The sequence below is a fragment of the Accipiter gentilis genome, chromosome 1 (assembly GCF_929443795.1).
Source record: "Accipiter gentilis chromosome 1, bAccGen1.1, whole genome shotgun sequence".
NCBI lineage: Eukaryota > Metazoa > Chordata > Aves > Accipitriformes > Accipitridae > Astur > Astur gentilis.
In genome coordinates this window covers 48,314,570-48,341,528 of record NC_064880.1, presented here as the reverse complement: position 1 = coordinate 48,341,528, position 26,959 = coordinate 48,314,570, and the positions used below count along the sequence as shown (strand labels likewise).

The 26,959-nt window shown below is 39.2% G+C and overlaps 1 protein-coding gene across 1 annotated transcript in view; it reads right to left on the bottom strand.

Moving 5' to 3' along the window:
• Positions 1–26,959, bottom strand: part of THSD7B (thrombospondin type 1 domain containing 7B) — a 334,912-nt gene that overhangs the window by 129,919 nt on the left and 178,034 nt on the right. The window contains exons 9-13 of the mRNA XM_049809853.1: positions 23,759–23,950; positions 20,010–20,244; positions 17,309–17,424; positions 10,839–10,971; positions 9,663–9,766 (exon numbers count right to left, since the gene is read on the bottom strand). Of these exons, the coding sequence (XP_049665810.1) occupies positions 9,663–9,766; positions 10,839–10,971; positions 17,309–17,424; positions 20,010–20,244; positions 23,759–23,950 (780 nt within the window). The remainder of the gene's footprint in view (positions 1–9,662; positions 9,767–10,838; positions 10,972–17,308; positions 17,425–20,009; positions 20,245–23,758; positions 23,951–26,959) is intronic.

Genomic DNA, 26,959 nt, shown 5'->3' with positions numbered 1-26,959 from the left:
AGCACAGCCATGACAAGGAGGAAATTAAAATTTTATAAAAGCAAAAGTAGATCTAAATCGGTACTGAATGGGACTGCTTGCAACATGGAGCGGTGACCAAGAGGGACATGAAAGTGTTATATAAAATAGCAAACAAAAAAGGAGACCAAATGGGACCAAATGTCTCAAGAACAAAGGATGATTCAATTAAATTGAAATCATCAAGAAACTAAAATAGTCTACTCACTGCAGGGTTAACCCATTGAACTGAGGTATGCCAGACACAGACAGAGGCCAAAAGATTAGGAAGAACATGAAAAAATCAGATATTTTTATAGCTAGTTACAGTAACAGTTACATGAGCTTATATAAAATATTAAGGATTATAAACCCTCACGTTTCAGGTTTTAAGTCAACAAAACACAGAGTTTTAGGATGAAATGGCTCCTGTATTTCTGAGAAGGAGCACACGAGGCTGTGTGATCAGGTCTACTTACAACTTACCCATGGCCACAGAAAAGATTTTTGTTATAATTTATAACATCCTCTGCACAAACCATGAAGCATAACCACCCAGGCCTACTGTTCACGTAATAAAAAATTCTCAGAATTTGTATGAAAAGTCAGAATCAACTGTTCATAGCCAGGATTCTAAATCACTGGAAGCTGGTGCTAAAAACAAATCATAATTGGATGGGCCTGTCTCCAGTTTGGGGGAGAGATTGCTCTTCATTATGTCTCTCATTACGTCTTTCATCCTCCTGAGTGAGTCTCAGCACAGTTTGGTTCTCCTTGGACATCTTTCATCTACTATACTCTGTTTAATGACAATCCATCATTTAAAAAAAGACCCAAAAAATGACTTTCACCAACGATAGTTGCTTAGATCATACAGACTACACACTAGATGAAAGAAATCTTAGGAGGACCAAAGAGAGCTGAACTTAATCAGCGGGATGAAAGACAAAATGAAAATCTATCTACCCTTACATTTTAAAAGGAGTTTCCTTCAGATAAGATGATCTCGACTCTCTCTCTGTACCTGTTAAATATGGTGTGAGTAGTACTGTCAGATCATTTGGGACTTTTATGATTGAGATGCTCTAGCAATTCCTGTAAATTGTACACATTTGGATGGTGCTGTCTTTGACTTTGAGGTGATTGGGCCATTTCCTATTGATCTAAAACCTTCTTTTCCCCCTTCTTCCCTCCTTCCTCCTAATCAAGGCAGAAATACATAGCCTGGAAAGCTTTGATGTTCCTCTGCTTTACTTCTCATTATTTTGATCTTTTAACAATCCCTCTATTGGTACACGCTTGTAGTATACATTTTCAGTGTTCATGCCTTCTGGCTTCAAAAGACTTTTCTACTTGATCAAGACTTTTTTCTTCCCCAGAAAACAAATGCTGTGTGTGGTACTAAGATGCTGATATTTGTTTTGTTTATCAGATAGGAACAGTATGTAGTTAAGGTAGAAAGCCTGCTTATTTCCTTCTTCAGAGTGACATATACTGTCCTGTTTTTGAAGGAAATCAAATATATGTAATTTATCTGATGCAGTCTTCATCATCTTTATTTTACAGAAAGCCTACAGATTACTGAGTTGCCTTTGGATAAAATGTTGCACTGTAGATTGCTGTCAGGACAAATTCTCTAGGAGTCTCCTCAATTTTTATGTTGCTGGCATAAGGCTACGGTGACAGAAATGAGTTGGAGTCTCTCTTGCTATTAGTTAGTGTCTATAAACTAAAGTCATGCCAATTCTCCTACTGCCTATGAAATACTCTTACAGCAGCTATACCTGAGGTGGAAGTCAGGCCAGACCCAGACTGAAATATATTAGCACTGTTTTAAGCATCTTGTGATGTCTGCTGACATCTCCTATGAAAAAAGGAGGGTAGTCCACCATCACTCTTTTGTGAACAACCTGTCACTGGAAAATCAGTATCAATCTTTCTTCCTGTTGTCCTACCAACTAAGACCTAAGGAAAGAAAAATTGGTCTACAGGAACACATTACCTGGAGATCAGTGGGATGTAATACAATACAAGGACATATTTCCATTCCCCAAACCAGTACCCAGCTGCATACTCCAGTACAGCCATGCACATATTTACACAGACAACTCTGCAACGCCACCAGGTTTTAAGAAATTGGCCCAGGATGATTTCTATACAAGCAGGTGATTTTATATCTCATACATTAAACTGCAGGAATCTCAAAGGCAGCCCTGAAATGCTCAGAGAGATTGATCCATCACACCTCATATAGCCTCATCTGTCCCTTTCCCTCTCCTCCTGCTCCTGGTCAATTCTAATGTTCCAAAACTGAAATAAATCCCACTGAAAATCTGTCTGGGAGATGGTATCTTCCTCATTCCACTGGTGCAGGAAAGGCTAAAAATGCATACATGCATACATGGCATTAGTATTGTATTTTTGTCACCTCCTCCTTAATTTTTCCTTGTTTTCCCCTTTGTGAAACACTGTCACAAGTTTTTGCATGAAGCTAATCTACTATCAAATCCACAATTAAACCCAGGCTTTGGGAAATAATTTAAAGATCAAAGCCTATCAGTAAAATGATAGAAATTACATACAAACAATCCAGACTCATGTAATAAAACATCCATACTGCAGTGATAAATCTCTCCAGCTCCTGCATGCAGATATACATAGTTCACCAAGAATGAAGATAAATTTTAAATGTAAAATCAAGGGTAAAATTTCATTAAGTTCAAGAGATGTTAATTTGTTCACTGACACTCGCCAGAGCTTAGACTCCTCAATACTTAATTTCCTTCTGTTAATAAAATTCGGGTATTTTGAAAAAAGGTTCCTAATCTATTGGCAAACCAGGAATTGGAATTACTCAAGAGAAAGTTTTGATGATTTTATTTGACCTTAATTGTTTGTCATTGTTTACAGTGTCAGAAAGTGTTACAGAACAAAAATATTCTGGTTTATGAATCAGAAGAATAAATTTCACAAACTTGGAGATCAGAAAGAAAATGTAAGAAATACATGATTTTAAGATGGGCAGTTTTTTACAACAGTATAATGCTACTCATGCATAGTACGTAACTCTTAATTCCAGCCTTACCTCTACAGTACCACTGCCCATCTTTCTACATAGTATGAGTGCTGCACATTTTTTTCTTTAATGAAAATTTCACTTTTCTGATTACAGAGAATACTCTAATTTATCCAACATGTATTTTTGCCTGCCCTTCCAAGTACTCACAATTTGCAATTACCCAGATGTGTTATAGATGTACTTTCTATTTCATTATACACACTGTTAGTGAAAATACTGAAGACAGTCAAGAGTACGTGTGCCCTGCAGGAAGCCATATGACATGGCCTTCGTGGTTCACAGCAAATAACTGGTAACAGACCTTTGAATGTGTTTTTCAATAAGCTGCACAACCACCTCACCCTGCATCTCTCTAGGTCAGACTTTCTTATTGCACATGGGACACCATCACGTGGGACTGGACTCAATGTCCTCCTAAAGTCAAGAGGGCTGCTTTCCACTTACCTTATTGCCTAACCTCCAGGCCACTGCCTCGTCAAGGAAAGAAATCAGATTATCAAGAACAAATAATAGTAAATCAGTTCTGGTTTGGTTGTTTCTTATTACCTTATTACTATCCATGTGTTTATAAGCTAAAAATTGCATTATCAGTGACAAGAAAATAACAATACAGGTAACACGACCTTAATGAATTTGCAATATGACGTAGAGTGGCTACATAGGTAAAGTGTTGGTGAAGCCCTGGGCAGACATGGCTAATAACAGACTGAGGCTCTCCCTCCTGGAAAGGCAACCCCTCGAACCTCAATCCCCATCCTAGACAGACTTTGCTTCACAAACTTTCCTTTCAAACATATAACAAACAAGACTCAGCTCCTGTCATTACCCTGGTAATTACTTTCCCCTCAACTATTTGCTACCAATGCCACCAGCTGCCAGGCAGGTGTCTTCCAGACTGGGACGCTGGCTGGGACCACTCAAGTTCAGCTTGCTGTGCTCCCGTTTGCATCCCTGCAACCACCCATTACCCTAGACTAGTATCATCAGAAGAAACACTGACAAACCTAATGAATCCCCAGCATCACTCAGAATAAGGCTGAAGGTGCCATTGACCTACCAGGCAAAGTTAATATTGGAGGGAGCTACTGATGACACGTAAGCCGCTGTCAGCTGGACAGATTTATAAACAGGACTGTACTGCAAAGCACTGCTCATAAAATATCACCATCTAACTGAAGCAGTCCATGTCTTCGCCACGTTTACTATCATAAATGTATTCGTTGTAAACTTTAGGTTATCACATTGCCTCTAGCCTGTAAATTATAACCGGATTCTAATATCTACCTCCTGAAACTGGTAATTCTGTGCAAAAGCATTCTGCAACTCAAATTACAGTGAATGCATCTGTTAATTTAGCTAATCAGCAGTTATATTAACTACCTACAAAACAGGGAATAAGAACCGTTGGGTGACTATCTTATGAGCAAAAAAAATTTGTAACACTGATGTTTTTTTGATGGCATGTCTCATTATAAATAGGTTACCATAAAATAATTTCAGCAAACAGTAATGTATATGGCCATTACTGTGTTACAGATTGATAATACATGAGATAATACAGCTAAAGGATGCCTGTTTGAAATATTTTTGTAGATGCAATGTTAACAGGCAATACCAAAATTCATCCTTTCATCTTTTTTTAGTATGGAACACGTTAACTTGGTCACTAATTTATAAAAAATTATGTTTGTAATCACAGTTCTGCCTATATTTTATATAAGATTTTACTGGAACTATCACTGCATTTAGACACACTCAGAAAACTTAGCAGCTTGCTACCATTTTTGTTCTCATAATAAGTTCTTGATCTGCATCTCAGTCTAAAACCGGTCTTGTCTGCAATATCCCTATAGCTATCAGGAAGCTTCAGAGCAAGAGCCAGAAACCTGCAATGAAGGAGACGGGAATCTTAAATTGCTTCAGTCCAGTGCTGCCTGCATTCTACTTTTTCACTGTCAATTCATACATCAACGTTTCAAATGAAAAGGATTATATTTAATGCCCGCCATGTTAGCAAAGTCCACGTGGTGTGAATTTACAACCTGGTTAAAGAAGGAAAGAAATACATCATACGTGGTCTGATAGTAGTCCATACCAAAAGAAATATTCCACTGAGATGCCCAATGGCCTATCCAGTATCGATCCACCCCATGACCTCAGGTGAGCCAGGGAAAGTGCACTTCTCCAAAGCAGAGGAGTTTCTCATTACTGCATTAGTGGGTGTGTTGCTGTTTTCCTGTACATAAATCAATAAATTATTCTCTAAGAATATTTGCTGCTCTGTGTCACAGCATTTCTGTATTCTTGCAATGGGGAGCTACAGCTCTGAGGTGGACTTATTGTCTCGTTAACGGGGGGAGATATGGTCAAATTCCCCAAATGAATCACAGTTAAGAAGTGGCAGGAGCAGAAGAATTAAGACATGACATGTTCCATTGCTGCAGCTTCTCCTTGCTTCTGGAAAGTAACTACTTTTTTCTTAACCACGTTGTCAGTGTATTTCCAAGACTAGTTTTTAAAGCAGAGTCTCATTACACCAGTCTGGTCTTTAATACGTGTCTATTTACTTTTATCAATGGCTTTTGAAGCAGCCTTCAAAGACACTTGCTTAAAACAGGCTTTCCATCCACTAATTAAACCTTAACAATCCCTTGTAGTGAGCAACACATTTTTTCCCCCCAAATGTACGTGTCTAAGGTGGCTGCTCATGTCAGCACTGACGGGAGAGGTCGTTTCTGAAAGATCCTCCATCACAAACATCAGAGAACAGTAAAGTCACTGAAGGGCATTCAAAGCAGAAGTAATTTTCATAGAATCATAGAATGGTTTGCATTGGAAGGCACCTTAAAGATCATCCAGTTGCAACCCCCCTGCCATGGGCAGGGACACCTTCCACTAGACCGGGTTGCTCAAAGCCCCATCCAGCCTGGCCTGGAAATCTGCCAGGGATGGGGCAGCCACAACCTGTTCCAGTGCCTCACCACCCTCACAGTGAAGAACTTCCTCACATCTGATCTAAATCTGCCCTCTCTCAGTTCAAAGCCATTACCCCTTGTCCTATCACTACGTGCCCTTGTAAAAAGTCCCTCCCCAGGTTTCCTGTAGGCCCCCTTTAGGTACTGGCAGGCTGCTATAGGTTCTCCCTGCAGCCTTGTCTTCTCCAGGCTGAACAACCCCAACTCTCTCAGCCTGTCTTCACAGGAGAGGTGCTCCAGCCCTCCGATCATCTTCATGGCCCTCCTCTGGACCCACTCCAACAGGTCCATGTCCTTCTTATATTGGGGGCCCCAGAGCTGAACACAGTACTCCAGGTGCGGTCTCACGAGAGCGGAGTAGAGGAGGAGAATCACCTCCCTCAGCCTTCTGGTCACGCTTCTTTTGATGCAGCCCAGGATACGGTTGGCTTTCTGGGCTGCAAGTGTGCATTGCCGCGTCATGTTGAGCTTCTTGTCAACCAACACCCCAAGTCCTTCTCTGCAGGGCTGCTCTCAATCCACTCATCACACAGCCTGTATTTGTGCTTGGGATTGCCCTGAGCCATGTGCAGGACCTTTTCTCACAGTCTTGACACCTTCTAGTAAATTAGTCACTTGTCGAGGAAAATGACAGCTATATAGCAATAGAAAAGCTTGTAAAGCTCTTCATTTACTGTTAGAAATGTTGTCTGTGTCACTGTCAAGCAACAGTAACATCCCCACCATGTTTTACTCTCGAGTTTCCTGTCTCAGGGGCTTTTTGCAAATCATGCCTTAATGAAGTTTAAATAACAACTATATTTTTTAGTTCTAAATGCCTCTTTTCTCTTACCTGCATGATTGTTTTCTGAATAAGTTAGTCCACTGAAGCTGATATACAAAATGAAAGGCTATTGTAATTAGTGTAATATCATTCCAAGATAAAGCCATGAAAACTGCAGCTTCAGACAGCTGTCATCTCTTTGGCTATTCTGCTTATTATTCACAGACAACTTCTGGTATCTTCTGCATGTTACATAGTATGTTTATGTGCAATTTCAGTGAAAACACTCATGGAACAAGATCTGTAAGTATCTAACTCAGAATCTAGCCTAGAGAAAGAATGCAGCTTGAAAGTCATTTCAGACTTAATTTTCCCTCAGCACAGTCATCGTTCTAAATAGGTACACATAAACATACGCTTGCTTTCTTTAGGAATAATTTATATGAATTCAATGTCCTTATATAATTGGCTAGATATGACAGTCGCTGAAAACTGAAATCCTCTTATTTAGATGACAGTCAGGATATGGACAGCAAAAGAAAAATAATTCTAAAAATGGATGCTCTAAGGAATAGCAAGACTGATTATCTTCAGTGTAAAAAGGGTAATTGCTGTTACATGGTAAAAAAGAAATTGGGCAAATTCATATAAATACTCTTTGGAGAATAAGCACTTACTGGCTAAAGACGCTGACACATTATGCAAGCCAATTACTGTGTGGAGTGGTGGTGATACCCCGAATGCAAACTCATTTGTAGGATGCCTAAATATTGCAGGAAAGCATCTATCTATAATACCTGGCGTTCTTCCACTGATGGCATGGATTCCCCTGAAAAGACCCACAGACTCACAGAATCATACAATATAATTTAGAACGGAAGGGACCTCTGAAGGTCCAATGCCTGCTCTAAGCAGGACTGAGCTCAAAGTTAGAAAAGGCTGCTCAAGACTTTATTCAGTTGAGTTTTCAGTATCTCCAAGGAATGTACAGTCTCTCCAGGTAATTTGGGAATTTCCCTCACTACAATCTATGTCTGTTACCTTCTGTTACTTCACTGTGCACCTCTGGGAAGAGTGTGGCTCCATCTTCTCTGTGGACCCCACTCCCATTAGACACTTCTTCAGGCTGAACAGGCCAAAATCCCCAGCCTCACCTCATATATTATTTCAAAAATATCTCCAAAGATCCCCTTCATGGTGAAGAATGAGAGGATCAGAAGTCCTCCAGTATTGAGGTCTACAAACTGAAGAGACCCTGGAAAGCATGTAAGCAAATGCCACCCTTGGCTAAATGGCTACTCCCTGACAATATGGTGACACAGCACCTCTTCACACATGCTAGCTGCTCTTGAAGAGTTCAAGTAGCAGGAAGGTGTGGTATTAACAGCAGCTTTGTGAAAGTTTCCCTCATTAAACACTTCTATAGATAAGATACAGAATCGCTGAAAATCCAGCAGCTTGTTTTCCAGAAGCAATATGGTCAGAGTTAGCAGCTTTGTTTCAGCTGCCTTCTCCATGGAGATCGCTCCCCTTGTTCGTAGCGAATATCTGGAAAATCTTCTTCCATGGGTTTCATTTGAGAATTCATTTTCCTGAAACCCCACTCATCCTCAGTAATACCTAGCAGATTGGTTCTATCACTACATGTAATTATGAAAACCAAAGCTGTTACAAAACCCACAGTTAATTACAAAAAGTGAACGTGACACTGAAACAAATTTTGCTTAAGCCCACCACGCTATGAGATTCCTTTTCCATGATTACCCCAGAACGGCACATAGCCTATGTAATTGTTGGAGGACTCTCCACAGAGTAAAAATAAGCATGATACTCTTCTATTATACTTCAAATTCTGTCAGAGTAAGATTAATATAAAGTTCATGCACCTACTGTAGCATAAAGATTACCATCTCTTCACACAGAGATTGAGGAATACATTTTAGGATGTCTCAGTTTACAGACCTCTCTTTGAAAACCTTGTGGAAAGGCTCATGGTCAAAACCTAGTTAAAGATATTTACTCCTTTGAGCTTTGGTTTAAAACATATTTCTTCTTTCAGGTACAGCCCACATACTGTCAGGGCTTTTCTTTCTTTTCCTTTGTTTCCAGATTATATAAGAAATTCACTTCATCTTTAAAGAATAGTTTCTACCCTTGTGAAGGAGTAAATTATTATGTCAAGTTTCGTCAGTTAGCATACCTGTATAGCAATTTTTTTTCCAATAGAAATAACCTTTTGTTAAAGGTTTCATTAGATTTCCCAGGAGACTGATAACAGCCAAATCTTCAGCCATCTGCAGGAACCACTACAGACTCTGATCACATACTCTGAACAGCGAAATTCTTCTCAACACTTTTGTTCAGACAGTGGAATCACTGTATTTTCCAAGCACTTAATCATGCCAAGGGCAGGAGCCCAAAGCCTTTACCCACACTGAACTCCTCCAATAGTCTTAATGAAAATCAGGCCTCAGGCAAATTATTAGTAAAATTTAAAATCATGAGGAAATTATCCTTTCTAATTTTAGCATCAAGAATGGATTACTTCATAGAGGCCTATAGATAGATAGTTCGTTTAAAGTTTCATCTTTAGGCAGAAGAGCAGTTTACTGTAAAGATACTTGAATACCAAGCATAAATCCCCTCCTATACTCCAAGCATACTCTCATGTCACTGGTACTTTAACATCCAGCACAGCAGCAAAACTACAATGGGTCCACTTCCCAAAACATTTTAAGTGCTTCAGTCGCTTAGTTTCCAATGTAGCTACTGTAAAAGAGTAAAGACCCTACTTAAATGCCACACTCCAACACCTTAAATATTTGGAGGCTGCATGGAGAACGCTTACCCCTTGACTGCAAACCGTGTCCACACGCTTCATTATGTCCCGGCACACCTTGTCTCACTGAATCTGGCACTAGCACACAGTGACTCCAGCGATGGGTCTTCCACCTGCAAGAGGAAAAGGTTAACAATTAAGTGGCTGAAATGAGAAAACAGTTAACAGGTCCAGGCAAAAACTTCAGTTACAAACGATGATACACTGTGGTGACTTAAGGAAAAATAGAGTCAAAAAGCTGTAATTACTCCTGAAATAAGCACTGTGAACTTAAATTCAGATGTAAGGTTCGCCTTCTAGAAAGCCACATCATCCTCCAACGTTTCCCTTTCTCATTTTTGTAGGGCATGGTTTCAAACTTACATAAAAAACACAGCAAACTTCTTCAGTGGGCTTTGAAATTAGGCTCTCCTCCTGTAAGCCTGTTCTCATACAACTGATGCTGTTCCCAATCTGCTTTCTATGCTAGGATGTGTGCCAGTCAAGAACACGAGAAAGCAGCTTTCCATAGCACTATGTGGTACAGAGCCAGGCAGAGCTGAGTGGTGTGACTCCTGCTTTGGTACCACCTTCATCTCCCTGCTCTGCTCTGAGACCATGTCCTACAGGATGCGCGGGCTGGAGATTTATATGCAAAGATACAATTTTTCTATTTACTAATATTGTATAACAGATGTGTCACAGAATTTTAATGAAGAGTGGTGAGTAATTGCCTTATTGTACTATTTGTCTAATCAGAATTTTTTTAAGTGCGTATTATTCACTGGAATGAGAGCATCAGGGGAAAAGACAAGAATTTCTGCAATAAGTATACAATTACGATTAAGGCAGTTGAGTGCCTGTGGTCCCAAAATAGCTTACATTGATTTTTAGATACATTGAGGGCAGAGTTCCCAGTAATAGCTTCCTTAAACACATTGAACCCTTAGGTTACCACTGCTAGGAGCTGTGTCTGTTGGTGCTTGTTCTGATGATGCCAGACCTACTGAAACTCTAGTTTGAACTCTACTTCTATACAGTTTGCAAGGTTTATTACTTGTACATTGTTATTTGCTTATAACTCTACATTCTCCAGTTTTATGTCATTTTCTGGTAGAAATTGTGCAGGACAATTGCACAAGAGTAATTTCTGGAGCAGTGGACACCCGCTAGCAAAAGGCTGATTCCCAGCTAACACTTTTTTACCTGTACACTGGACAGACAGGAATATCTTCACATTCTCTTTCCTCATACAAGGTGTCCGGGCACGCCTGTCCCCCATTGGCAGCATCTTGAACAATAATCCTATACCGGGACTGCTTAACTGCTGTGGCATTGCCTGGAAAACAACAAAAAAATTGCCTTCTAGACACAGTTGGCACCCCAAGTTAGTTATCTAGCTGCCTTCTCTAAAAACATGCTTTGCCTTTTATTTACATTTTGAAATCATGAGCACTCTGGCACTACCCAAAGAACGGAAAGAATGGTACATTGGATTAAAAGCTACCACTACTCGCTTTAAAATTACAAATAGTTCAGCAGAACAGCAGCTGGAAGGCTGATAAATCAACAGCCTAAAAGATGCATCAAAAAATGGCTTTTTAACAGAACATCAATTCAGACAAGAAAATAAGTATGAGCAAATACTTAAACACCTGAACAGGAGAAAAGAATAAAACCAAAAAAACCCTGAACAGTCATAATGGAAGGGTTTGTTTCTGAAAACATATTCTGGTGGTCTCAGACTGCTACCAGTAGCCCATCTTCATGGGTCTAGAAATAACTTCCTGATAGAAAAACCATTGCAACCAACAGAGGCTAACTCTCTGCTTAACCTGAGTCGATGCAAGATCAATCCATCTAGAAACACAGTCCACAAAATCTACAGTACAGAATGCAGCATGAGAGACAAGGATAAGATTTATCTATATATCTCTATAAGTAAACCAAACTCAATCCTTGGCTGTGTAAGCAGTAAGTACTAAGAGCTGGTTTAACCACTGTGTATGGCATTAGTACTTCTTTGGGTACTGCATTCACGCTTCAAAAACAGATGCTAGAAAACTAAAAAGGGATCTCAGCAGAACTCTGTAAAGGATTCCAGACCAGGCAAACATCTTTTAGTAGCGGACTTCATCAAATTTGTCCAAGAGAGGAAAGCAGTGTGTAAATTAGCCTGCTTATGAGTATTATTTTTCCAGCTCGAGATAAGGCTGAAGCTGCAGTAGCAAGATTACAGTGCATTAGAGTAGAAGGAAAACTTGGGAAAACTCACACCATGAACACAAAGTACAAGTACAGATCCAGTAAAAATGGTTGCCTCTAAAAATAGCAAGTTATACAAGCCTTCACTCGCGCACATGCTACCACTGTGTGATCACCACAAAGGGACTTTGGACCTGGCAGGAGGTTGCTCGACCCAGCTGCTACCCTGAGGCAGGACAAGTGCATCCAGGGTGACCCCCCTCCTGCTTCTTTAACAGCCACTACCTGAGGCAGCTCTACAGCTTCCCACAGTCTCCTTTCAGATGCCTGATTCAGAGCTTGTAAAGCCTCACGGAGAGCCTTTTCTTAAAATCTAGCCCAAGCCATTGCTCCTGTAAATTAAGCTAAATCTTTTTTATCTTCTGTCCACTAGATGTAAAAAGTTTACCCCTATCATCTGATGCATAACCTTTATCAAATTTCAAGGGCTTGTAATGACTCTAAGTCTTCCCATCTCTAAACTAAGCAAACCCAGTTCTTCATGGGTCCTATTCAATTACCTCTCGTTGCTCACTTTCTTACAGCACAGCGCCCAAGGAGTCCCACCTGCAGCCTCATCAGTGCATGGTACAGTAACACCTTTGGTGTTTTACATACAACACGCCCATGAGTTTGACAAGCCCAATATAAGTTTTAGCATTTCAAATTGTTGACTTTCATTCATTTTATAGTCCATTGTATGTCCAGAGGTGCCTGAGACAGTATGGATGTCTACTTCCCAGTCTGTCTTTCTGCAATCAACTTTTCCTTCCCAAGTTACATTTTTGAGGAATTTCTCAATTATTTCAATATCATTTAACATACTGCCTGTTGTGTTTCCTACCTCTTTCAGCTCTGCACCATCCACTGATATTATGCAAGCACACGAGCTGTTCAGACAAATATCACAGAGAGTTGGGGCAAGAAGAATTTTTTGTAGGACTGCCCTTGGCTCATGTTCCAGTCTGATCATGAATACTGGACATCTATTGGCCAACCGATTAGAAGCAGCTTTGCCGAGAAGGACATGGGACTCCTGATGGACAAGTTGACCATGAGGCAGCAATGTGCCCTTGCAGCAAAGAAGGGCCACAGCAACCTGGGCTGCATTAGGAAGAGCATCACCAGCAGGTCGAGGGAGGTGACCCTTTCCTCTCTACTCAGCACTGGTGAGACAACTGGGTGTCATGTCCAGTTCTAGGCTCCCCAGGAGAAGGAGGACGTGGGCACACTGGAGTGAGTCCAGTGAACGGACACGAAGACTATTTAGGGACTGAAGTATCTGACACACAGGAAGAGATCAGGAAAGCTGGGGCTCTTCAGCCTGGAGAGGAGAAGGCTCATGGGATCTTAACAATGTGTATCAATACCTGACGGCAGGCAGCAAAGGAGACAGAGACGGACTCTTTTCACAGTGATATCCACTGAGATTTTTCAAGCGGCTGAGTACCCATTTAACGGTGATTTAATTCAAGTCACTGTTCCTCAGCTTCCTGATAGAAGTTTAATGTGTCAAAAATCTACCACTTCCTTTAATTAGAGCAGCTATGCTGTCAAAAAAAAGGAGATTAAATTTATTGGGCATGATTTGCTCTCAATAAATCCATACTGGCCAGTTTATTAGAATCCAATTTTTGAAATGTTTATATCTTGACTAATAACTTCTTGTTGTGTTTTTTCTACATAACGAAGTTAGGATGAGTAATCTACAATTTCCTTGACCTTTCTTTTTTTCAGGGTGGGGGTGGTGTTGGTTGATTGGTTAGTTTGGTTTGTCTTGGTGTTACCGAGTTTTAGTTAGTTCCTTAGGACATAGCAATTTCTCACCCAGAAGACTGTCACTAGATGCTCTGGCATTACTTTATTACTTCTTTCTCTGTTCACACAGCCCTACTGACATGGGAACATCTAATTTATGGAAATACTTATTCTTTAGTCCATTCCTCTCCTGGCTGCAGACAGGAAACAATGGTAGCAATTGCACATTCCCCGTGTTGTGTTTCCCCTGTTTCTCAGAAAGTAACGGACATATATTTCATGCAGTTTCCCCTTAATTTTAATCCATTTATGTAATTCTTGTTATCTAATATCCTCTTATAGCTTAATTTGCATTCTCGATTTCTTGTTCCTAATTTTTGTGAAACAATTTGACAATCAAAAAGGAAACAAGATTCTGAACAACTCTGATGATGAGAAAAGATTAAAAAAAGGGCTTCTCTAGCTGTATGTTTTCTCTTCATGGTTTGAAGCATGAACATGCAGGTCATATACAGACCCACACATGCCTTGTTCCCCTGTGCTACTGGCTTGCCATTATAGTCATTTCAGGATAGAAAGTAGAGTCCAGTAGGGCTTCAGCCCTTTGTACAGTCTTTCTTGGTAGCTTCCAGGTCTTCTACACTCCTGTCTGCACAGAACACATTCCCAAGAGGTGTGGCTACCAATTCTCTCAGTTTGTTGAAGTCTGCCCTTTTTTTAAAATGTCTTGCTGATATTGCCATCCTTCCTTTCTCCTAAGAATCATGAACTCTATCACTTTGTGATGATTTTCATTCAAATTATCTACCACCATTAGAATCTTAGCCATTTCCTTCCTATTAATCAGCACCAAATCTAAATGAGCTTCCCACAGTAATTTTCTCCACCTCAAGAAACTAAATTATCCTCAACATTTATTGCACATTACTCAAACCCCATTTTCAAAATTGAATTTCCTCATTGGCTTTTCTACAGCATTCCTTACAAATGTTAATGAACGTAATTTTTATATCTCATTTAAAATTGCTATAGCCTGATTTTCCAGAGTATTAGCATTATGTAGGACTGTCCTTTTAAAGTCGAAATTCAGCTGATTTCAAGCATGGCTATGACTGCTTGCACTCCTGAAAAAATCAAGCCTCAGGATCTCAAGACCATCTTAACTTCTATGTCCTTGACTTTGCAACTCAGGTAATGCTGTTTGAGAATTTCGGGGGTGCCTTACCTCTGCTTCCACTCCCACCTCGCTGTCCCACCAGCCACCAGTCTCCTCTCCTTACACACAGAGCCATATGACTCCTTCTGTCAATCCACTCTTCTCATTCCTCCCTTGCTCTTGCATCTTTCCTGCCTCTGTGTTTGACCAACAGGGCTTCCCTGGTACCCTGCCCAGGGCTCAGAAAGGTGCATCACCATTCTCAGGCGAGGGACAAAATCCTTGTTCGCTACCATAAAGTGTGCTACATCTGCTCCAGCTTCTACAGGAAACATTCAGCTTCACACTCTTTGCTCCTGACCAGACGGAAAGGCAGAGTCTGGTCAACACAAGACTCTGAGCACACAAACAATAATGACAGATTCTCCAAGATTTTAGTCACCAAAATCAGAACTGTCTCCAGTATTTTTGTGCAGATAAGAGCTTTTGAAGGGGTAAGTCTTTAACTTTGACCACCTCTGGTTTGTCTACGAGACCTGGAAGTGGCAGATCCTTGACAGAAACTGGCTGACACAAGGTAGAAGTCATCAGAATTTCTTATTGTAGCACAACATTCATTTTATCCACTTTTACCCCACCTCATTTCCAACCTGATTTAAGGCATGGGGAAGCAAACAGGACAGTTACTACCTAACATTTCATGGAAGCTTGTTTAGAGAAAGTGAAATTTCTAACCTTCCCCCTGGACAACCAATGCCCAGAAGAGGAGAGGTACATATAGGTACCATCTATTTTCAGGAGGAAGATGAAAACTACTATTTATTGTCAGGTGTTTGCTTTTTTAATCTCCCTGGTTTAAATCTGTGCTGACAGACCAGAGAGCACACGACCCATGGTGAAAGTAGTTACCTCCCCAGGACACCTTCACCACCTGTTATAGAGGTGATAGAGGAAAATATACATGCTGCTCACTCAAACCACTTCATATTCTGAAACCTCCATATTGATTCTTTGATTCTTGTTTCGATTCATCCTCAAAGACCCATTAAAGCAGATATATTATAGAAGACTGCAGTAGACAGTTGTCACCTTTAAGTACCTGAAATGGCAGAGAATCAATAACTTGCAACAACCTCCCTGTTCCTGCCTCACCAACAGGTGTTTTGATTCAATTGCACTTCTTTTGTGAATTATGTTGTCCATCCATCTGTTATTGCCCTAAGTTCGCCACTGTCTACACTTCTGAGGTATGAGATAATCCTTCGCCAGAAGACAGCTGGTTGTCTGATGACATTTAAATGTAGGGAAAATGTCAGCTTTTTTATTGTTAGATAGTAAAGTTGGATGCATTTTCTCAGATAAACTACAAACGGCTTAACTGGTAAAGTTCTGTGTAAAGCTGATTTAGTGATTGCATGTTTGTCTAAGCTCTGATCTTATGCCAGTACACATTTAATTTTAAATCTGCCAGGCAATACCTGTTCCTGCTTGATCTGCTTGGTAATTCACCATCTGTATATTGTTTTCATTAAATACAACTTTTCTATAAAAAAACCAAAACCCCTAACAATTCACATATGTATAGTGGTTTTGAAATTACATTATCGTGCTGAGGTTTTAATTGTGCAATGCAAATTAAAAAAAAATAATCTTGCAATGCAGCCATATCAATAACAGATTTAGCAAAAGGCAAACTCCCCCATCTAAGAAGTTTTAATTTAGAATTATATTAAAATGATAACACTGCCAAGGTGGTTAAATAATTAATTTCTTCTCATTTTAATTGTAGACTATTATTTAATAAACAAAGTAATTTACCAGGTAATTTATTCTATTTCTTCATAGGCAGCTCATTTAAAGTCTAAAAATAAATTGCTAATTAAAACAGGATTCACTGTTTTAGAAAGCAACTCGTTTTCCTATAAAATCTAACAAGTACTATGCTAGAGCATCCACTGAGAATCTTTGAAGGGCAAGGAAGCCACCAACAATAATGAAATATTCTGATAAGTGAGAAGGCTTTCATCTGAACAATTAATGAAACACACAAATTTGTCACAAAAACCAACACTAGATCATTATAAAGAAACTTTGCTAAAGACTTAGTGTCCAAAAGCTAACCATCTAGAGCAAAGAAATGTATGGTCCTTGAAAAACCATGAAGCACAGGAGTTATTTGCAAAACCTTGTACATACATCTAGGCTGGTTGAGAGAAATAAATTTCATATAATGTAACAATTCCATGCATACCCATACAACATTGGGACCTTGGACTTCTGACTTCAAAGGCAGAAGCCCAGAAGGAATTTATTCCAGGTAAAGAGAACTTACATCTCCAAATCTGCTCAAGAGGATACCACCCCTCAACAATATCAGTGTCAACAACACTGCAAGTCCAAAACTCATTCAGATGAATGCCCTAAAAATTATTAGACTGACAAGAACTACAACTACCGCATGTTTCCAGGCCAATTCTCTAATTTTTCCCCAAATTCTGACCTCTTCTTAAAGGCTTACCAGGCTGACATGCTGTCGGGCAGCGAGTCCACTCACTGAAAGGCGTAACAATGCAGTCTTTCTTGCAGAGAAGGAGACATGGCCGCACAGTCTCAGGTCTGATGGACTCTGGACATCTATCAATCCAAACGCAGAGATAAAACATAATAAAAAATTAAAACAATGGGGAAATGTTTTACTCCTAAGACTCTCACAGGGCTGTGAGGGTACTGCCGTATAAAAGATATCAATCCTGCTCACAGCAAGCCTCATTTTTCCTCTTTTCACTCATGTAACCCTACTGAATTTAGCACACTTCAAAGATTAAAAATAAAATAAAATAATAATAACAAAAAAAAAAGTGCAGCTTGGCTTGATGACTACAGGCTAAATGTAACTCTGCCTATGAGGCCTAAAATACAAAGCTCACTGAAACAAAACAGATATATTTATTACTGAAGAAAGCGAGTAGTTATGTTTATAAAGTCGTCCTGTTTTAACACAACATGCAACAGCCTTCAAACCACTTGCAACTGTGTTTTAAGGACTGATGTGATATTCCTCCATTTTCAAACCCTAGGAAACACAAAAATAGCTTAAAGTGATCTTTGATTGAGGCCTCAATTGTTATTTTAAAAGTTGTACAACATAGTATAGTAAGAAGAGCTCTGTGATTATTTTTTTAATTCATTTTTAACTCCTAAATGAAAAATATGTCATGCATATTCTAATAAAAGTTTCAGACAAAATAAGTATATAAAAACTTGAAGGGTGGAAAAGGGACAATTTTCTGGGATCAGGCAGATCTTGCATTTCAAGTGGGGGAACAGAAAGGGAATTACTCTTTTTTAATTTTTATTTAATTTCTAGTAGAAAGATCACTCAAAAATACTTAGTAATGCATGCAACCCAAAATGATCCTATTTGAAAGAGGGATATGCCACTAACCCCTACTAGGAAAGAAAATAAACCTTAAAGTCATGATTCTGTTACTGAGAAAGTAATAAGATACTTTGCGGTATAATTTAGAAGAAAATAAATACAAAGAGATGTGTCTTCTCATTACGTATGATTATCCTAGCGGGTAGATTTCTGTTATCTAACAGAAGATGTTGAAATATTTTTCTGCAAAAATTTGAGTTTTATTTGGCTTTCCATGCCTTGCACCTTCTTTGGATATGGTGTAATTTTTCTTCATGCAATCAGGAAAAAATGCAGAATAAAAAAAAATAATACAGTATGCCAACACACAGAAATTATTTATTTACATAACATATCCCATTTCTGAAGCCATATTAACGGTAGACTGTCAGCACAGCAGTTCTAAACCCAACGTGGGTTTTCATCAACTCAAAACATAAAATATAACATAGCCACAGCTGGTGCCCACAGTGAGGAGGGCTGCCCTCCACTCCCGCACCAGACCGGTCCAGACCCTCCTGGGCAGTAACGAGGTAGTATTTAATTCTGAAACACAGAGGGTTTATTCCTTCACTTAGAACTGTCTTCCTAAAGACTTCTAGAGGTCTAAGGTTTTTATTTTTAAGATGATTATCACCGTAAGAACAATACACAGCACAGTAGCAAAAGAAACAATTTCAGTAAGCAGCTCTTCTAAGGATTCGGCAGTCCTTTTTGATCCAGCCACTTCTATTACACCACAAACACTGTGGCACTGAAGCTACCACACCAAAACCAAGGAGAGACCCTTTCTGAAGTCCCGAGTACAGAAATCTCTTCTTTTGGCAGGATTTTCCACCACTGAAACTGTTTTCCCTTCACATACTTCACTGAAGTATTTACTTACCTCCTTCGGTTCCATTTCCCCTTACACCATCTCAAAAGTGGAGGGGGCAAACAACTATTTTAGACACTATATAGCTCTATAAGCAATATATTTAATTAGGTAAAGTTACAGCATATCAATGGATTCCAGATAAAAATAAATATTAGATTTCTTTCCTTTTATTTAATTAATTTCATTAACCTCAAGAATTTTAATTAACTTTACTGAAATCAACAGTCTGCTTATACGAACAGGATTGTTTTGAGAGCTACAATAAGAAATGAAACTCGGTTGTAAGTCTCTAGACTCATTAACAGTGCAAAAAATAATTAGCAATGTCTTGATTTTTTGATATTAGGGAAAACATCTGTGCTACTTATTTTCTTCATTTAGTAAAGCAAAGCAAAATTCAGAATATTTGTACTGCAGAATACATAATTCTGTCATGTTGGTATGCCATTATAGAAGCTATATAAATCAACTGAACGATATAGATCACACACATGGTTCTGCCTTATTGTGGTGTAAATATAATGGAAACTCTATTTACTTTTTCTATTCCATTACAGCATTGTTAATAATGTATTGATGAACGTTATATTCAGATATACTTTATATTTTCCTCACACCTGTCCTTCAGGAAAAATATTTGCAGAAAACTGTAAATTAGAATAACAGAGGAGCTACAGCAAAAAATCTACACCACTAAAAACATGCATTTTGCTTGGATTTACACAGAAAATCAAAAATGGGCTAGCTATTTATTTTTGTTACATATTAGTATCCCTTTCTTAGTAGTGATGGAGTAGTAGCTGGAGAATTACTCCTGAAATGAAATTATTTTCAACACTCCAGATTCCATACACTAGCTGAAAACACCTTCATATGTCAGGTATTGTAGCTACAAACAATCACTAATAACCTTTCTTTAAATACCTTTTAGGTGTGACCTGGCCAGAACTGCTCTTCATGCAGAAGACCTTCCTTGTCTGTATGCCCACCCCACAAGTAGCTTCTCCGCTCCAATTAATGGTTGCATTGAGCGCAGTTACCAGAGCGTCTTTGGAGCAAGAGCTCCAGGGAGAAGTTTCCCAGAAGAAATGCACGCACGGGTGATCATTACAGGCACGGTGCTCCTGCAGGGCTCGGTCAGGGGGACAGGCTTTTCCACCTGAAAAGAGTCAAGAGAACACCATACTTCATCTTATGGCATCTGGCAAAAGGAAAACATGGAAAAATAAATAAAAATGTTAGGTTTGCTTAATATCTTCTTTTTTTCCTCATTAAAAAAAAAAAATAAATAAAGCTTAAATAAAGCTGTTGACCTTTATGGCTGCAATAACAACCTTCTAAAATATTGTTTCCCCATTAAACTAGCCTTGCATAAAATTGTATTCCAACGCATAATGGAAACAGAAATAGGCAAAGTATATTTCTGAGTTACCTTATTGATACTCCTACACACAGCCAAGTTAATTCCATTTAAATGCCAGTATCACTCAGCAAACATGCAATTAGGTTTAAAGACAAATTAAGCATTATTTTTATGTTCATTCTCCTTGTTAATTTCCCAAGGAGGAACATCTCTTTCTAATATTTGGACTCTATTCACGCATTGCCTTAAAGAGCTGTAGAGGGTGCTGAACCGTACTGATGGAGGAATGTATCAAATGACACCCACATCTGCAAAGCAGAGGAGAAAACTTGAAAGTAGGTTTTGAGTATGAAGCCTTTACTTTTCTGAAGCAGCATTCTTCAAATTGGTGTCCAAAGATTTTGCTAAGCTCCTGCACTTTGTCAACAACTGGTAATAAATCCACAAAGTACAGGAGTTTGAACAGCCTCCCCAGAAGCTTTAACACTCTAGCCAGCAGCCTGACTTTATCCCATAAAAGCAGCAGACATTCGTAGCTCAAAAGCTAGGGAGTAATGCAATGAAATTTAACAGTAAGCATTGTCATTTTAGGAAGAAAGAAGTAAAAATTACTAAAATCAAAATCATTCTCTTCCAGGAGAGAGAATCTGGCAACTTGTGACATGGCCAAAGTGCTGCAGGTTTTGAAAAAGAACTGAAAGAACTGAACTGTTGGGGCCAGATACCACAAGGTTCAGAGCACCTTTATGCTCTACTAAAATCAACAGGAGATGAAGTTATATTGCTCCTTGAAGGGATGCTTATCACCTTGCAGGACTGAGGCCTCTAAAATAAGGTATGACCCCAAATCGCCAGAATGGATAGCACTGAGAACAGAAAGAGAGAGAGAAAGAAATTTCTTAGCACACTGATTTGGATAATCATGTCATATTACCATTTGTCTTTTCATGAAAATAGACTGTTCCACATAGTGTTCAGTCTCAGAAATGTTTAGTATGATGATGGAGTAGAAAATACCCCAGGTAACTTATTTTCTGAAGATTTTGACTTGGTAGGAAAAATGCAGACCAGTTATTGCTGTTGCGTGTTTGAGCACATGTAAAAAAAACACAATGTAGCAAGCAAATGGCAAAATGCCTGGTCCATTAGGAAAAAATATAAAGAAAATATCTAACTCAAATTTTGAGCTTCCCAAGCAAAAATTAAGTTGGTTTTTTTTTCAAGAATACCCATGGTAAGGAAGCTCTCCTAAACCAGGGAGAGTAATCATGAGGCACTTTTAACTTAAGATAATAAGAAATACCACATGGTCCATCCAACCTAGCAGTCTGCCTGCAAAACCACAAGCAGGAGATACTGTTTATAAAAAGCACAAGAGCCTAGCCTCTTTCTGTAGTTCATTGACAACTTCTGTACAAGGAAAGCAGGACAGCATGCTACTTCCTAGCTATTCTAGTAGCCATTTACAGACTTTTTATGGACCTGATGTTCATCAGTTGCTCTAATCCCTTTTAAACCTCCTGAGACTGCCTGCCTCTGCAATCTCCTCGTGTACCAAGTTTCAGAAATTTCCTGTGTAAAGAAATATCTTTTAAAACCTAATTTAAACCAAGCCCCTCTAATTTTCATCAATGGCCTCCTGGTTATCATATGCTGGGATCTAGTGAACAGCTTGGAGAAAATGACCCAAGGATCATTTTGAACTGGTCAGCCTGTGAGATGGCATCCAGAAGTCCTCAGACAGCAGAGCCACTGCTAACATTGCCTTAGTTGACAGAGGACAAATGAAATGTCACTTGCAAAGGTACCAGAGCTCTGTAGAAGCTGGTGGCTCAGCTGTGAGCTGGGTATGAATGAGTCAGAGAAAGCAGGTAACATAACGTTGCCTTAGTATTGCAGTGGTAACAGTATTAAATCCTCTTCCACTCTCCACAAATTCAAACCAATCACTATTTATCTGTATGCAGATGTATGACTCTGCATAGCAAACCAATATACTCATTGCTAAAGATGTGCAGAAAAAGTTGGGGCGTTTGATTTTAATAGTTAATTATTCCTTCCCAAGAAACTTAAAGTATTCAATTCAAAACACGTCATTCTTAGTTTAGTGTGTTTCAGGTTGAGATGACTGAGCTTATGTACTTCCAGAATTCACTTCTCCAACACTTCACTTTCATAAATCCATGTTTATCTATTATTTGCATTTCGTTACTTCCATGGAAAATATGAAACCTTGTTTTTCATTTTAATTATTCTCTAGCTCATAGACTTTTTAGTAGTGGTTATTCTTACTAAATCAACAATTATATAGCAGTTTTCATCCTGAAGGGTCCCAATTTTCTTTGCAAGTGCTTATACAGATGTTTATGTGAATACAGACCATTCACATGAGTAAGGGTTTGCAAGATCAGGTCCTTACATTGCCCCAGAAACAGTGGGTGGCTTTAATGATAATTTACAAAATAGCACTTAACAGAGCTTGTCCTGGACTAGATTTGCATCTAAAAGTGTTGTGCTGCTGCATTACTGCACATAGTGCTGACAATAGATTTTTGTCATGTCAACAAGGCTTTAGTCTTTCAGACCTATTCACATTTTATGAATTTTTATGCATTTGACATGATACCTTTCAAATCCTGTGTGATAAATCAACACATAAATGAATTACCATATGTGTAACTGTAGTTAGAAGACTACACTTCTAATACCAAATAGTTTAGGTAAATAATTGTATCACTGATGTTGACATGTAAAAATCCAGATACATGATGTGTCCATGAAGATCCAGAGGAAATTATATCTATTCATCAAGAGTTATTTACCTAGTAGAGTAGAAAAACAAGGAGGTCAATACATTCTAGGTCTGTATTAAAAAAAAAACAGGCCCTTTTCTATTTCCTCATTTTTCACAGCTCACTGTTCTTTTCTAAATAGGTACTAATATGTTCCTATATAAAGACACTTGCATGATGAGTTTGTGTCATGCAGCAATTTCATTAGTATACGATGTAGCTCTCCTGAAGTAAATTCAGACCCAGACTGGCCTTCAATAGACAATAATTCATAGGCTGAAATAAATAATTTTGAACTGTGACAGAATTTCTCTGACACATGCATTAACTTGAGCCCATAAAGATCTTTTAGTCGCTAGGCATGAAGCACAGAGAAGTATTAAGTATTATTCCTCATTGCTACAGAATTGGGATTAGCTCTGATCTAAACACAGTTTGGCTGAGCAATGCAAGTCAACTCATTAAACAAACAAACAAACAAACAAACAGTGATTAATCCAAAAATGTTTACCACTCACCCTCAGCTGGAAGGGCCAAGATGAACCTACTCCTGCTTTGACTGCCTTCAGCATTTTTACTGGAGCATGAGTGGGAACATGGGGACCACAGGGACCACTCGCTGATGACACAGTCTGTTGCACAAGGGATTTCACAAGCCACAACTTCAGGACGGGGAAGTTCTGAGCAGAGGTGATGTGGTACTTCTTCACCTGGAGCAAACAAAACAAGACAGACATGGAGGAAGGCTCAGCTTGGTTCAATATCCACGGTCTGCATCAAACAGACTAACTTTATGTCAAACGTCCGCCTGCCCACGGAAGAACATACTACAAAGAGCACATGGTTAGGCTTCAGGCTTGAAAGTGTAATACATGAACAACTAAAGTATTTCTTCAGAAAAGCAAAAAAGAAAAAAAAATGTGTTTCAAGTTTTGTGTGTGACATCTTGGCTGCAATCCACTTTATAAAGCAGGCAAGCACAAGGAATGAGATAATTCAATCAATAGAAAGCTGTAGTATCAATTATCAACAGAACTGATGATAACTGCCCCATATTTTCCAGCAATCTCCACCTACAGAACCTATTTTCCACAATAAAAATTGTGCTGGTCCCCACAGAAGGCAGTTTTCTTTGGCCTATAGGCCAGAAAAGTGTCCAACAGATGCTTTGGTCTTTCTCCTGCAACCTCACCAGAATGAACCACTTTTATTTCTGACTCTGCTTCTCACCCAAAAACTAGGAGATCCAAAACTATGGATCTGTTGGACCATCCCCATCCGCGAGAGAAATACTTTCCGGAGATAAACCAAGGGACCTAGACCAAAGCACACGTCCTCATGAGAAGCATCTTTCCAAAACCCCTTTCAACAGGAAGGTAGTACATTGGGGACTATTGGGGAAAAAGCTACCAACAAAAAGAACCACTGGCAGAATGAGCAGCAAAACAGAGCACACAAGGGATGTCATGTGGAGTCCAACACAAAGAACTATTGTTTTTAGAAAGAAAAATAAAATAGAATGTTACTTTTAAAATAGAAAAGGAAATGTCCAGTAAGCTTAGCAATTACATAGAATTTATGAGGACATCATAATTCATAAAAATTCATAAAATGTAACTCTTAGTACTGAATTACACCTAATGTCTTACAAATATAATGTAAGTGATGAACAGACATGACTGACTTTGTTACACTGTTCTATTGTTTAGTGTTTCTGGACCCTCATGAATTTTCAGCTACATACCTGAAATTTCTGGAAGCTCAAATCTACCTGTTCATAAACAACAAGCTCACACTGAACGTTACCTCCTCTTTTGCCCTTTTAATAGTTACAAAGCTCTCCTTAGAGGTTTCTTTAATTATGAACCTAGGAAAAAACATAATAACTATCCAGTCTCAATTATACGTAGGAAAAAAAAAAATAAAATTTATAATGGCAACAACTAGCTCTTTCACCTCACGCTACAGGAACAGGCTCCATAACAAGGCGGCCCAGGATGCAATTATAACTAGGAAAGTAGAAAACTACACTGCTTTTGCAAGGCAACACATATGCAAGTGAGTAAATAAGAGAGGCAGGCTGCTAGCGAGAGTGCATAAAGCTGTCAATAGCACGGTGGTATTATCTGCAGTTGCATCCCCAAACGAAGACAGGCTCATCGCCCTCGAGGCACAAATAAAACTTTTCAAGCATATTATGAGAAGTAACGGAGAATCTAGCAGGCAATCAGACTGCAAGATATGTTTAAAAATACTTTATTTTTGTACTCCCTTTCCCTTGCACATACCTATGCTCATCAAAAAAGGCTCTATATGACCAGTCTTTGCACTACTATTTTAAGGCTACTCAATAAGTAAATGGAGACCAACACCCTCCCTACAGACAGCCCCCATCCTTCGGTACTGCGTTTGGCACCGCTGCAAACCAAGCTTAATCCATCATTCGCTTCAACTAGCCCCTTATCACCATCGCTGCTTTGGATGCTCGCATAATGCTGAGAACTATCTTTAGAGAAAAACAATGTAAAAACACAAAATAAACCTGATAGCCTTATTCCAACTGCCTTCCCAAGTCATTTTAGCGTCAAAATCCCTGCTAATATTTTGACAGCCTGTCTGTATGGCAGCAGATATCATGAGGGCACCCTGGGCGGGTGTGATTTTAGAAGTAAATGGTACAGTAGCATCAAGAGATTATATGCTTTGGTGAAGTAGTGCAAAACACCTGTCCTCCTCTCCCATCACTGACACTTACCGGGAAGCATACAAACAGTCAGTGACAGGCTTCTGAACGAGAAGGGATGAGATGGGACACTGGCTCTGCAAGTATGCACCCAGCCCCTCCAGCCATGCAAGAGATTATCTTCATTATATACATACTTTACGGCAAGGGAGTGCTCTGAAGTTCATCAAATTCTGGATTTAGCCCGATTTTTCCACCAATCAGATTGTGCTAGAGATGAAAGCATCCCAGAAAATCCTGTTTGCTGAAAGCCAGGAGAGCCTTTCCACTCATTCTATCTGACTTTCTGAAGTCCAAGCCACTCCACTCAGAAGATGGTTTAAAACACTTGAGTCTCCTTTGAAGTGGCTCCCTCCACCCATGAGCCCAGGTGCCACAGATTTTTTGAGTGACCACCCTGTGGGGAAGGGAGGCAAAGGAGCAAAATGCACTTTCCACTTCTTCCCTCCATGATTTCTTTTCACGCTGGATTTACAGCAGGTGACAGCAACAGTAACACTGCAGAGGCTGCAATTCATGGTTCCTCAGCAAAGAAAGGAAGCTTTGAGTTTTGTTATAAAGAGTTTACCACCCGGTGCATGAAGGTACAATTCAACATTCACTTTGATTTACTTTATAGCTCTATTCGCTGTGTTCAGGTTTAATTACTGGCTTGTATTACTGCAGAAGGGGAATGTTCTTCTGTACCAGCCGCCTGGCAGAGAATTCTCTGAAAACTACCGTATACTACAAAGGGAAGTAATAATCTTTCATTTTCCATGAACAATACTACTACAGGATACATCTGAAGTGTGCTTTATGCATTGTCACAGATTTATAGGGAATATTAAATTCTCCAGAGCTTCCAAATTTTCTACCCAGTCAGTACCTTGAAGGGGTAATTCTTATCTCAGATATTCTGAATAATCTTTCTAGATCTTTCTATGATCTTTACACACACGAGTCTATGGGGCTGGATGGAATCCACCCAAGGGTA